The sequence below is a fragment of the Mesocricetus auratus genome, unplaced genomic scaffold (assembly GCF_017639785.1).
Source record: "Mesocricetus auratus isolate SY011 unplaced genomic scaffold, BCM_Maur_2.0 Super-Scaffold_100691, whole genome shotgun sequence".
Taxonomy (NCBI): domain Eukaryota; kingdom Metazoa; phylum Chordata; class Mammalia; order Rodentia; family Cricetidae; genus Mesocricetus; species Mesocricetus auratus.
Genome location: NW_024429267.1, coordinates 44,380,503 through 44,394,011, shown reverse-complemented (window position 1 = coordinate 44,394,011; position 13,509 = coordinate 44,380,503). Strand labels below are relative to the sequence as shown.

Below are 13,509 nucleotides of genomic sequence, written 5' to 3'. Positions count from 1 at the left end.
AGCCACTCTTGATTCAAGACAAGGTTTTCACGCCAGGTGTGGTGGAGCACGCCTTTGATCCCAGCATTCAGAGGCAGACACAGGCAGATCTCTCTGTGAGGAGTTCAAGGCCAGCCTAGTCAACAGAATGAGTTCCAGGACAGCCAGGGCCTCACAAAGAAACCCTGTCTCAAATTAAAAAAAAAATCCTAAGGGTGCCTCCCCAGGCATGCTAACCCAGATACCCCCTCTGTTGCTAAAATTCCTTCCCTTGGAGAAATGTAAACAACATCCAACCCCTCCTATAGTCACAGTGACAAACTAAGGTGTATGTTGACCAGAATCCACTATGGGGAAACAATGAGTTTATCAGGCTTCCTTTCAGGGCAGTTGTGTTTCTTAGGGTTTCTATTGCCGTGAAGAGACACCATGACTAGTAACTATTATAAAGAAAACATTTAACTGGGGTGGCTCGCTTACAGTTCCAGAGGTTCAGTCCATTATCATCATGACTGGGAGCATGGAGGCATGCAGGCAGACATGATGCTGGATCTGAGAGTACTACATCTTGACCACAAGGCAGCAGAAGTTGACTGACAGTCACACTGAGGGAAGTTTGAATGAAAGCGACCTCAAAGCCCACCCCAACAGTGACACACTTCCTCCAACAAGGCCACACTTCCTAATAGTGCCACCTCATTTGGGGGCCATTTTCTTTCATACCACCACAGTGATGGATGAGGGTTGATGGCCAGGAGTGTGGGTGACAGCACAGCCATACTAGGAGGTCTCCACCCAGCTTGGATGACTATTCCCCCAGGCCTGTGAAGATGGAGTTCCCTCCCCCTCATCCTTCCTCACCCATATCCTTCAACCTTTCCCAGAGCGCCCCAGGCCATGTGTAGTTAGGGCAGAATTACATAAAACAAACAAGTTAGAAGGTATCTTAAGGTTTCTATTGCTGTGAAGAGACACCATGACCATGGCCACTCTTACAAAGGAAAACATTTAATTGGGCTGGCTTACAGCTCAGAGGTTTAGTCCAGTCTCATCATGGTGGGAAGCAGGGTGGCCTTGAAAGACCCCTACGCAGGGTCCCCCTAGGAAAAGAAAAGCAAGGCCAGGCCGTTGCCTAATGAAAGAAACCCAGACCAGGTGTCTCACCCTCAAAACAGGATGTCTGTGATCACTATAGCAGTCATGGGACCCGGATAATAATTGCTGAAGCGTGCTGGGAACTTTCATATGACAATACTAGAAAACCTAGTCCTTGGCAACTACCCTGGCCCCCAATTGTGTCTGATCACTATAGCAATCATGGGACCCAGATAATAATTACTGAAGCATGCTGGGAACTTACATATGACAATACCAGGACACATAGACCTTGGCAACTACCCTTGCCCCCAGTTGTGTCTATGATCACCATAGTAGTCATGGGACCAGGATAATAATTGCTGAAGTATGCCTGGGTCTTTCATAAAGTAATATCAGGAAACTTAGTCCGTGGGAACTACCCCTGCCCCCAAGATGAGCCAATGAAATGCCCGTTACTTATGTAACCATTGAAACTCTATAAATATTGTACTCCCTGAAAGCCCGGTATGCTCTGCACCCGAGTTGCAGTAGCATCCGCAGGCGCCTGTGTACTCAATAAATCACCTCTTGCATTTGCAGCCAGTGGTCTGGCCCCCGGTTCTTGGGCAGAGGGTTCGGTTCAGTGCCCGGCGCTTTGATGCCGAGGTTTTTCAGCCTGAGGCAGACATGGTGCTGGAGAAGGATCTGAGGATCCTCCATCATTTTTCAAACTTTAAAAAATTATTTATTTACTCTTATTTCATTTGCATTAGTATTTTACCTGCATGTATGTCTGTGTGAGGGTGTCAGATCTTGGGCTTACAGACAGTTGTGAGCTGCCACGTGGGTGCTAGGAATTTAACCCAAGTCCTCTGGAAGAGCAGTCAGTGCTCTTACCCACTGAGCCATCTTTCCAGCCCCTGAGTATCCCACATCTTGAGCCATAGGCAACAGGAAGTGAACTGAGACATGGTGTGGCTTGAGCATGTAAAAGACATCAAAGCCTGCCTCTACAGTGACACACTTTCTCCTACAAATATTGCCACTCTCTATGAGCTTATGTGTCGCATCTGCCACGCAGCCTGTGTCTGAGAACGTGCAGAGGGTGTCGGCCAAAAAGGCTCAAGAAAACTTCCTAAGAAAGGCTCCCTCCAGAGAAGTTTCTGCTCTCTCCTCTACCCTGGCTGGTTCTCTCTGACCCCAGAAACTGATCTGGGCGTGTCAGAAGAGGCAGTTAGTCTTTGGACAATGTCGAGGTCAGGGCAGTTTCTGTGGGCAGGCCTTTTCCAGGAACTTATTGCCCCGGGCATTGTATTGTTTTTAGTAAACATGTTTTTAGTAAACATTGTCTTACAGCTGCCTACTCCCAGGCAGAAGGGGAAGTGGGTCTCTGCTCAAGGTCTGGTGTTCCCACACTTATGGGAGCCAATTACATTCAAACTACCACAGGAGGGGTGGGTGGGTTCTTGGGTAAGGGTCCTATGAGACTCCTCACACCCTTTTCAAAGAGTCAACAAGCCCAGGTGTGCTGCTCTCTGGCCAACAGGTTCTGCTGAATTCCAGCAGATGACAGCCATTTGGCTCAGAGAATAGTCCAGCAGTACAATAGCTTCTGACATCTCCATACTTTTCTTGGCCCTCGGTGCCCTTCAATACCTGGTCTCCGCCTGTGGTTGCTCTACCCCTGTTGTAATATTGCTTTCTCCACCCTTTCCCCATCCCTGGGACAGGGTTTCTCTGTGTAGCCCTGGCTGTCCTGGAACTCACTCTGTGGATCAGGCTGACCTAGAACTCAGAGATCCTCCTGCCTCTGCCTCTGTCTCCTGAGTGCTGGGATTAAAGGTGTGTGCCATTGTTGTGCCCAAACTCTGAACCCCCAAATCACCAAGAGACCTGATCCGATGCAAAAGCAAAGAGTCTTTAATTAATTAACAAGTTAACTGTATTAACTCGGGTCCTGTGTCCTTCTGACATAGTGGGTGGAGCAAGAAGGACCTGGAGGGACTGTGGGGCAGGGAATATATTGGGGTAGAGCAAGGGGAGTGTCTGGGGGTCTGCAGCAGTCCCAGGATTGGTGCACTTTCGGGCTTGGGTGACCTGTCCCGAATTGATTGGTCAGCTGCAGCAGCAGGTAGGTTGCTATGGCCTATAGGCCCTCCCAGGGCGGTTGCTATGCTTTGCATTCCACTGTTACCGGGGCCTACATCTCACTGGGTCTTTTCTGCAGCCTGTTATGACTACCAAAACCAAGGGGCTGAGTGAAGGTCTGGTCCCTTCACCATCACCGCCTGCCTGTAATATTGCTTTGAGGATAGGTGCCTTGTCTTCTCCATTCTGTCCCCTGCAAGTCCAGCACAGAGCCCAGTATTCAGTAGGTGCTGAGAAAATGTGACTTGATTGAATGAAAGGAGCCCTAGTGGCACCCAAATCACATAGGCAGAACAAATGAACGGAAGAAAAGCCGGGTAGCTGGAAATGAGAATTCCAGCTGTGCCTTCTGTCTCACAGCGGTAGATGGGGCAACTGCATGTTCTCCCTGGGCAGGGTTATGCAAGGCCAGACCTACAAATCATGTCCCTTTGCTTGACAGCATCGTGTGGAGCTGCATTGTGGTCCCATCAGATAAAGCATCATACCTAGACAGGCCACTGGGTATGAGAGAAACACAATCTCTTTCCTTCCTGGTAGGCTTTCCCAGCTCCGCTGCCTCATACCAGCTTCCAGAGCTACATTGTCCCTCACACTCCCGCGCCTAGCACACCCTCCACCGACTTTCCTTCAAGGGGGATTGTTTGCCTTCAGCAGGGGATGTTTGAATGCTTCCTTTATAAGATGAAGCCAGCAGGCCTGCGGGTCTGTTTTCCCTCCCTGATTCGTGGGGTTATGAGAACATAGGATGGAAAGGTCTGAAGGTAGCAGATGGAACGTGTGGCTGTCTAAAAGCGACAACTGATAGCTTTTCTTAGCCATCCAATGTGAAACTACGTGATGCCATGGAAGTGTTGTTTGCAAGCATGTTTAGATGCTTAGGACACAAGGTGAGTTGTTTGCTAAAATCTCAGTAGGCCAGCAGGGGGCATAGCTCAGTAAAATACATGTCTTGCAAGCATGAGGCCCTGATTTGACCCCTGACCCACTGAAAAATGCCACACATGATGGTGCATCCCCATAATCTCAGTGCGGCAAAAACAGAGACAGGAGGACCCATGGAGCTCACCGGCCAGCCAGTCCAGCCTAATTGGTGAGCATCAAGCCAAGAAAACACTTTGGATCAAAGGAGGCAGACAGCATTCCTGAAGACAACACCTGGGCTTGTCCTCTAGCCTCCTGTGGACCCACATGTGTATCCACACATGCGCACATACACACAGAGAGGCATGCATTAAAAAATCCTGCTATACAGACTTTCCTCAAATTGACATTTTCCTCCATCAGTTTGTCCTGTCTTGTGCCTGTAATTCAGCTTGTTGGCTCTTCACTGCTCCCCAGCGTGAGGGGGCAACACCAAGGCCCAGATTCTCTCACAGACAACTTCCATACCTCTAATGCACACCTTCAGACTTTGTCAGTGACCTGGGTAGGGGCTCCTGGCTAAGAATGTCATTCTCGGGCTGGAGAGGTGGCTCAGGTTAAGAGCACTGACTGCTCTTCCAGAGATCCTGAGTTCAATTCCCAGCAACCACATGGTGGCTCACAACCATCTACAATTCAATCTGGTGCCCTCTTCTGGTATGTAGGCAGAACACTGTATATGTAATAAATCTTAAAAAAATAAATAAAAACAAAAACAAAAAAAGAATGTCATTCTCTGGGTAGAAAGAGAAACACCGGAGTCCTGTCGGTTGATGGTTCCAAGCATCAGTCCCCATACCCAATAATAACAGCTGAGGCTGCCATTATACACACAGCAGCAGTCAGCAGAATAGCTCTGGCCAATCTCCTCAGAGATGATCAAACCAAAGCTTTCAAAAGGAGGGTCACCTGCCCAAGATAACCCACACAGCAAACCTGGGGTGCAGCCCCTGGCAACCTGACCAGGGTTCTATCTCTTTCTTGATGTGACTACGCCAATGTCAGTGTGGAGGAGAGAGAGGGCCGGAAACCACCCCGAAACTCCCTTTTTAACCACAGTGCTGCAGAGTTGGTTCCTGCCCAACCACACTTGGTATAGCTCTGCCCCTTCCAGTCTCCTAGACTGCTACCTGTGAGACCAACAGGCGAGTGAGTAGACACGTGTTCTACCAGGAACTGCCAGAGAGCAGCCTTGCTATCCTGAGAGATAAACAAGCTAAACCAGCTGGAGGCAGGAGCCTGCTTCCTACTTCTGCTTCTGGCTGTGGTTGAAACAATCTCAGAGCCACTCAACAGGGATTTCCCCAGGCTTTCAAGCTGCAGAGACATGCGCTTGTTTGGTTTCTTCCCCAGGTCACCCAGGTCAGAGCCTGCATGGGACTTCATAGGTCAGGGACTGTCCTGTCTTTCATTTGAGTAAATAAGAAGGGACATCATGGAAGAAGTCCCTGTGCTTGAGTTCTAGCCCAGTGGCAAAGTACTAGCATATATAGGATCTTGGGTTCAGACAACAGCAACACACACACACACACACACACACACACACACACACACACACACACACACACACACACAAGTAAAAGAGGAAGGTGGCCTGTACTTCCTTCATGACTATGCCCTGGAGATGCTGGGGAGGGGGAACAGGGCATCTGGCAATCAGGTTGTAAAATCAGCAGTTTGTCTGTGGCTAGCTCCAATGCTCTCCCCCACCCCCAAACAGGAGGCCCTGAGTGGCCACTGACCTAAGCCTGCCAAACTGGTTCAATACTCCTCCACCCCTCCAAACCCCAGCTCTGTGAGGCTGTGTGTTCTCTGATTTTAGAGGCTGGGTTTCTTTGCGGTGAAGACAGTGGTCTCGGGATCAGGTTCCTGAAGGCTCCAGGTACAGCAGTGCCCACAAGTTCAATGGACTTGTCAAATACAGACCCGATCCACCCACAGGCTGCATTCTGAAGTCTACACTGCTCCTAAAAAATTAGAAACACAGACCTGGAAGTGGTGGTCTACACCTTTAATCCCAGGATTCAGGAGGCAGAAGCAGGTGATCTCTGTGAGTTAGAGGCTAGCATGGTCTATGTAGCAAGTTCCAGGACAGCAAGGGCTATGTAGTGAGATCCTGTCTGAAGAAGACAGGCAAACAGGAAGGAAGGAAGGAAGGAAGGAAGGAAGGAAGGAAGGAAGGAAGGAAGGAAGGAAGGAAGGAAGGAAGACAGGCAATGAGACAACTCAGTGGGTAAAGGCCCCACAATAAATAAACACATTAACATAGTAAAAGTGTTTACCGGTCAGTTAGAAGACGCATCTGGGCCTGGAGAGATGGCTCAGAGGTTAAGAGCACTGACTGCTCTCCCAGAGGTCCTGAGTTCAATTCCCAGCAACCACATGGTGACGCACAACCATCTGTAATGAGATCTGGTGTCTGCTTCTGACCTGCAGGGATACATGCAGACAGAACACTGCATACATAATAAATAAATCTTTAAAAAAAAAAAAGAAGACGCATCTGATTAAAGCCCTTGTCTCTGTTGACACAAAACACAACTCTCAATTTAAGGGGATAAGAGACAGTTTATGCCAGAGCCAAATGTAAATGAACATGGTCTGAGAACACAGATTTAGGTTACTTCAAATTCCATATTCCAATGTGGTAACAGTCTGATGAAGTTTTTATAATAACAGAACAAAGAAAACCACAAGTAAAGCCAGTCATAATGAGGTACACCTTTAATCCCAGCACTTGGGAGGCAGAGGCATTTGGATCTCTGTGAGTTCTTGAAGCCAGCTACACAGAGAAACCTTGTCTCAATAAAAAAGTAAGAAAGAAAAAGAAAAAGAAAGAAAAAAAGAAAGAAACAATAAAACAAACCCTACAAGTCCAGGTACCTTTCAAACACACTGATGGAAACATTAAGAAGGTAGGTTCAAGCAAAGCAGGCAGGTTTACCTCAGCCGTAGACTTCAGTTGCTATTTGATAGCATTCTTAGCCTTTGGTTGGTGGAAAAAAACAAACTGTTTCTGGTAGGTGAACACATTTATCTGTTCAGTTAGATAGAAATTCAGGCAAGGAATGGCCAGTCAGAAGGCTAAGATAAGTTGTAATTTATTAGAATTGTAGCCCAAGATAAATTGTAATGAATTTCTGGACCTGCAACATTTCAACCTCTGCACGATGACTAACTTGCAGAAGGCTTGGGGGAAAGGGCAGCTCTCTCCTGTAACTTACATCTTCAGCCTGAGCTCCATCTCTGGACCACACATGGTGGAAGGAGGGAACTGACTCCTTTGCCCTCTGACCTCCACAAGCCAATCATGGCACCTGTACGCCCCACACGCATATGAAAGAAATGCAACTTTAAAATTAAAAATAAAAATGGGAGCATGGTAGTACACATCTTTAATCCCAACGCTTGGGAGGCAGAAGCAAGTGGTCTACATAGAGTTCCAGATTAGTCAGGGTTATGTAGTGAGACCCTGCCTGGCTTTAAAAACAGATCTGGGCAGTGGTAGGGCATGCCTTTAATCTCAGCATTCATGAGGCAAAGGCAGTCAGATTTCTGAGTTGGAGGCCAGCCTGGTCTATATAGTGAGTTCTAGGACAGCCGGGGCTGGACAGAGAAACCCTGTCTTGTGAGAGAAAAAAAAAAGAAAGAAGAAAAAAAAAAGATATGTATATACTCCATCTTGATCAGATGTGACAAGGACTCAGCCTAAGTTTGAGCAGGTCTGAGAGACAAGCACATGGAAGAGGCCCCTCCCCTTTGTACCCAGGTAGCAGCTCATCTTAGGTGGCTTTTAATATTTGAACAGTCACCCAGCATGACCCTCTAGGTGGAAGTGGGAAGGAATAGATTATGAGTTCATCTTTTAAAAAAGATTTATTTTTATATGCATTGATGTCTGTGGGAAGATTTCAGATCCTCTGGAACTGGAGTTACAAAAAGTTGTGAGCTGCCATGTGGGTGCTGGAAACTGAACCCAGATCCTCTGGAAGAGCAGCCATTGCTCTTAACCCCTGAGCCATCTCTCCATCCCCATGAGTTCATTTTAATGGGTGTGTTCAATCTGTGGCCCATGGACTGATATATCCCAGGATAGCTGTGATTGTAGTCGGACACAAAACTATCCACTGAACTTCTTTTCTTATTTCTGGCATGATTTGTTTTGTTTTTGAACTCATCACACAGATCTCAAATGTGAACTATGTAGGTGACAGCGTTTGTCATGATGTCAAAAGGGCTGGGAAGTGCTTGCTATGCAAGCATGATGACCTGAATTTGAACCCCCAAACCCATGTGAAAAAGCTAGGGGTGGTGCATGGCTTTATAATCCCGGGGCTGGGAAGCTGAAAAAGGTGAGTGGTTGGGGCTCTCTGCCCTGCCAACATAGACTGATTAGTGAGTTCTGGGGTCAATGAGAGACTCTGTCTCGAAGATCAAAATGTATACCACCAGAAGAATGACATGTGAGGTTGACTTCTGGTCCTCCACATGCACATGTGTACTTGGACCCTCATACATGCATGTATCCTCACACATACATACACTGCACACACACACACACACACACACACACACACACACACACACACACACACAGTTTGATCTTCTGTGGCTCTCAACTCCTCGATGCTACTGTCACTGGCAAGACTTTAGTCAAGACTGACCTTGGATCAGCCTAGGCACAGCCACTAGAGTGTGCAATCATCCTTTTTTCCTACACACTGAATAGTGAACACTGCCCCGCTTGGGAATGTTCTCAGGACTTGAGGGCCAGAGATAAACTAGGCCTGCATCTTCTCTGCCCTCAAAACAGGCCAGTAGGTGAGGGAGGCAGATGCCCAGAACAATACAGACAGTGAGGTGCAGGGCATTCGGAGAACAGCTTTAAAAAAAAAGTCAGGCTTGTCCGTGTTCTCTGGGAAGGATCAAGTCCACATCTGGTGACTATCTTCAGACCCTCCTGAAAGATGCCTGGTAAGAAAACTGCCCTAAAACTGCCCTTCACAGCCAACCTTTGCTCTGTGGGTCCCGTTTTTACCTATCTTCTCCCTCTTTACTTTTTGGAGATACGGAGATTTTTTTCCCATCTCTCCCCGCACCCACACTGCCCAGGAGCCCAGGGCTGGTGGTTTGAGAGCATGTATTGAGCACCTGCTAGATACCGGTGGAGTAAAGCAGAACAGAGCAAGGCAGGCAGAGCAACCCGGGTGGCCAGGCGGGGAAGGTGCAGTTGTTCCCAATTGCTTCTCTGGGCTATTCTGCTGTGGGTCCCCGGCAGAAGTTCCGGTTATAGAAGTGGCGATTGTCCCTAGTCAGGGCTGTGCTCAGCTGGGCCCAGAAGCTGCCTTGACCGCTGGGCTGCTGGGGCCAGAAGAGCACACTCTGTCGGCAGAGGCGCTGGCGTAGGCGCACGTAGCGGGAGCGGTGGGCATCTGGGCGCAGGATCACCAACACCACCACGTCCTTGCGGTCCTCCAGCAGGCGCTGTTGAGCCAGAAGGAAGCTGGTGCGCAGGAGGCCGCTGACCCGGTCCGTGTGGGCCAGCACAAACAGCGTCTTGCGGCTGCCATAGATGGAGGCCCAGAGATTCTCGAAGAGCGTCTGGCCGGGCAGCCAATCCCGGTCCTCCAGGCACAAGCGCAGTGCTCGGCGCCCGCGCCGCTCCTCCAGCCGCACCCGCAGCTCGCTATACACCCAGTCGGCAACTGCGCTCTGAGCCTTATCGAACACTACGAAGGCATCGTAAGGAAGGGCTTGGGCACCGCGCCGGCCCCAGGCCAGCAAAGGTAGCCACGCCAGGCACAGGTGGAAGCAGTACCAGACGTCCCAGCCACAGAGATGGTGTAGTAAAGGCACTGCTATGCCCACAGCCACAGTCAACAGTGAAAGACCAAAACAATCCCAGGAAAGGACCTCATCCAGGCACAGCCTCAGATCCTGAGTGAAGATGCTGCGGCCCTGCAACTGGCCGGGACTGCCACACTTTACCTGATTGGGCAGGCCAGGCACCTTGGTCTGCACCTCCAGCAGGAGGTCTACGAAGGCTGCCCCACAGGCACAGTGCAAGGGGTTGCTTCTCACATCCAGCATTGTCAGGTTTGCCACTATGGGTCCAAACCAGGAGCGATCAACTGTCTTGAGGATGTTGTCGCTGAGGTTGACCTCTTTGAGCTCCAATGCCAGAGCAAAGAAGGCTGGAACCACAGAGACAATATTATTGCTACTGACATCCAGCTTTCGAAGATGGGTGCCGTTAGGCAGGGTGCCGTTGGACAGGGCCTTTAGTTGGTTTCCTGCCAGATCCAGGACTTGCAGGTTGGGCAGGAAGGCCAGACTACTCCAGTTAAAGAAAGACAGGTAATTGTCACGGAGACTCAGATACCTCAGGCTCTTGGGAAGGTTGTCGAGGTTCTGGGGCTGGAGGATATGCAGGCGATTCTGAGACAGGTCCAGCTGCTGCAGGTGTCTGAGACCTTGGAAGAATTGAAGGTAAATGTCCCCCACACCCCACATGAGGCCTAAAGCATTGCCACTGAAGTCCAGGACCTTCAACGAGGTGCTGTGAAGATGGGAGGACACACGGCTGCGAATGTCATTGTGTGCCAGGCTGAGGTATTGCAGCATGGGCAGATGGGTCACAAAACTAAAGTTGTGGCCAATACCCCGCATGGTGAAGGGCTGGTTGTTGTAACTCAGGTCCAGAGCCTGCAATTGTGGGAGCTCAGTGAACGAGCGCCCGTGGTACAAGTCCAGCTTGTTATGGGATAGGTCCAGCACCTTTAGATTGGTCAGCGGCAGGAACTGAGAGCCATTGACGGCCTGTGCAATGCCGTTGTGACTCAGGCTTAGGCACTGGAGGTGAGAGAGGTTGGCAAACATCTCTGGCTGAATTGCCACCAGGTTATTCCGAGACAGATCCAAAGTAAAATTGAGGCTCCTACACCTGACCATGAAGTTCTTAGGGGTGCTCAGTAGGGCTGGGGCGAGAACCCCAGACCACAGATTCTCTTGCACCCCATCATCTGCCTCTTTGAGGGTGGTTGCTGACATTTTCAAAGACCCGCTGATGCGGTTTTCTGACAGGTCCACAAAGCGAAGGCTTGGGAAGGTACCAAAGATGCTGAGCTGGGCCTGGTTGATGAAGTTCATTTGGAGATGCAGAGTGTGGAGGTGGCGCAGATTGGTCAGCCACCTGAGTGTGTTCTTGTTGAGCAGGCGGAAGAAGATGCCATTCAGGTTCAGCTCCTGCAGTGACACCAGGTTCCCAAAGGACCTTGCCAGGTGGAGCTTGGCAAATGATACCTTCTTGCGGTAATTGAAGGACAGGTCGAGCTTGCACAGCTTTGTCAGGTTCTGAAAGGCCAGGGTGTTGGTAATACAGTCATAGAGAAAGTTCTCACTTAGGTCTAGCACTGAAAGGTTGACTAGCCCTTGGAACCAGGAGGAGTTCAGCGTGTGGAGAGAATTGTCCTTCAGTACCAGGCCTTCGAGGTGCCTCAGGTGATGAAAGGTCTCAGGGTGCAGCTGGAGGGACTCTTGTTTGCACTCTACACAAGGGTTGAAGGCATGGTCACAGCGGCGACAGTTCCCGCCCACATCAAGCACTCGAAGGGAAGTCAGATTGGCTAGGTCTTCAGGTTCCAGCTTGACAATGTGGTTGTAGGACACCAGCAGGTACTCCAGGCTAGGGGGCAGCTGCCGGGGCACCTTCATGAGGTTGTTATACTTAAGTGACAAATGGGTGAGGTTGCTCAGGCCCAGGAGTGCACCTGGGGTCACATTCACTGCCCCGCTGCAGGGATTCTTGTAGTAGCAATTCCCATCCATGAAGAAAAAGCGCAGGTTGTACAGGTCAGCGAAGCTGTCAGAATCTAGTACCAGGATGTTGGTGTGGCTCAGGCTCAGGTTCATTAGGGAACTGGGCAGTGGGGGTACAGTGGTGATGCCATTGTAACTCAGGTTCAGCTCTTCCAGGGCGCGCATAGTCCGGAAGGTGTTGTGCTCAATGGTCATGTGGCAAGGGAAATGCAGAGGGCTGAGGCCAGTGGGTGGGCAGTTCCATTTGAGGTTCAGTCGCCTCAGGCTGGGAAAGTAGGCAAAGTCGGCGTTATGCAAGTGGTGGATGCGGTTGGAGACCAAGGAGAGGCTGGTGATGTTGGAACGGGGTGCTGCCTCCGAGAAGTGAGGCACAGTTTTCAGGAACAGCCAGTTGCAGTCTACCAGGCCACGAGGCTTCAGGTCACAGGGCAGGAAGACAGGTCGGGTGCCCAGGGCCAGAGCCCCAGCCAGAACTGCGGCTTGTACTAGGAGACACAAGGGGTGCAGAGTCCTGCAACAGAGAACCTGGGAGAGCCGGGACTGCATGAGTGTCTAGTGTTATCCTGTCCTTCCTCACTGGGGCCTCTTCAGGGCCTCCAAGCCCTCTCCAAATGCCCCACCCTCCCGTCTCCTTCCAGCACATGCAGGACCATTGCTTGGTTTTAGGCTCAGCCACTGAGTCAGGGCGAGGACACAGAACCAGACTGTGTCTGGAATCCAGACCCCAGACTTGGAACTTCCACTCAGAACACAGCCCATAGCAGGGCCAGCACAGACTCCAACAGGCCCGCTGGGCCCCTCGCACTTTCTCTTCCTGTGCCCTGGGGCTTCAGCTCTTTTCTGCTAAAGAGAGCGGCTGCCTGGACTCTGTTCCTCCAGCCCCCAGCCTTGTTCCAGTAGCCTCCTGCCCTCTCCTTGGTCAAAGTGCAGGGAGGACTGAACCCCTGAGGTGTAGGCTGGCTACTCGCTGCTACTTCCTAGCTCTTTTTACCCTTCATCTGCTTCCCCAGTCTGAATTGAGAACTTTCAACCTGCTGCCGAGGGGGGCGATGGGCAGCAGGTCTGCGGTGTGCAGGCCCGGCGCCACCCCTGACTGAAATGCAGGACTTCGGCTTCCCTATCCCCTTAGCAAGTTCAGCCCTCTCTACTCAGAGAATGGCTTTTGCTCCAATTTCCTCAGGGGTCCATGAATATCCCAAGGGCACAGAGCAGCCTGTCCTTTCCACTGTTGCCCCTTCTAACATCATCCTCTCTGTGACACCCTCCCCCAAGGGGGGAAGAACTGGGGTCCTACCATGTTGCAGAATGGAGGCTCCTCCAGAGGCTCTGTCTGACCAGCTGGGCAGCAAGAAGAGAGTGATGCTCCACCAGGGTGCCTCACAGAATTGAGGAAGTGACACTTTCACTACAGCCTAATTTAATAGACGCTTTATCCCCAGCAGGGGAGGGCAGGTGGCACAGTGAGTCACAGGGCATTTGCGTAGTCAGATGGCAGGCAGCCAGTCCCCTTCACCTCTTCCTCTTTCCATTCTCTTCCTCACCCCACAGTCAGTCATAAGGGTC

At 50.4% G+C, this 13,509-nt stretch overlaps 1 protein-coding gene across 1 annotated transcript; it reads right to left on the bottom strand.

Annotated features, from left to right (window-relative positions):
• Positions 1 to 6,676: 6,676 nt before the first annotated feature.
• Positions 6,677 to 13,439, bottom strand: Tlr9 (toll like receptor 9). The gene is made up of 2 exons (XM_013116942.3): positions 13,241 to 13,439; positions 6,677 to 12,471 (listed from the first exon to the last, which is right to left on the bottom strand). Exons 1-2 carry the CDS (start codon positions 13,241 to 13,243, stop codon positions 9,382 to 9,384), a joined length of 3,093 nt encoding a protein of 1,030 aa, XP_012972396.2. The 5' UTR covers positions 13,244 to 13,439; the 3' UTR covers positions 6,677 to 9,381.
• Positions 13,440 to 13,509: the final 70 nt, after the last annotated feature.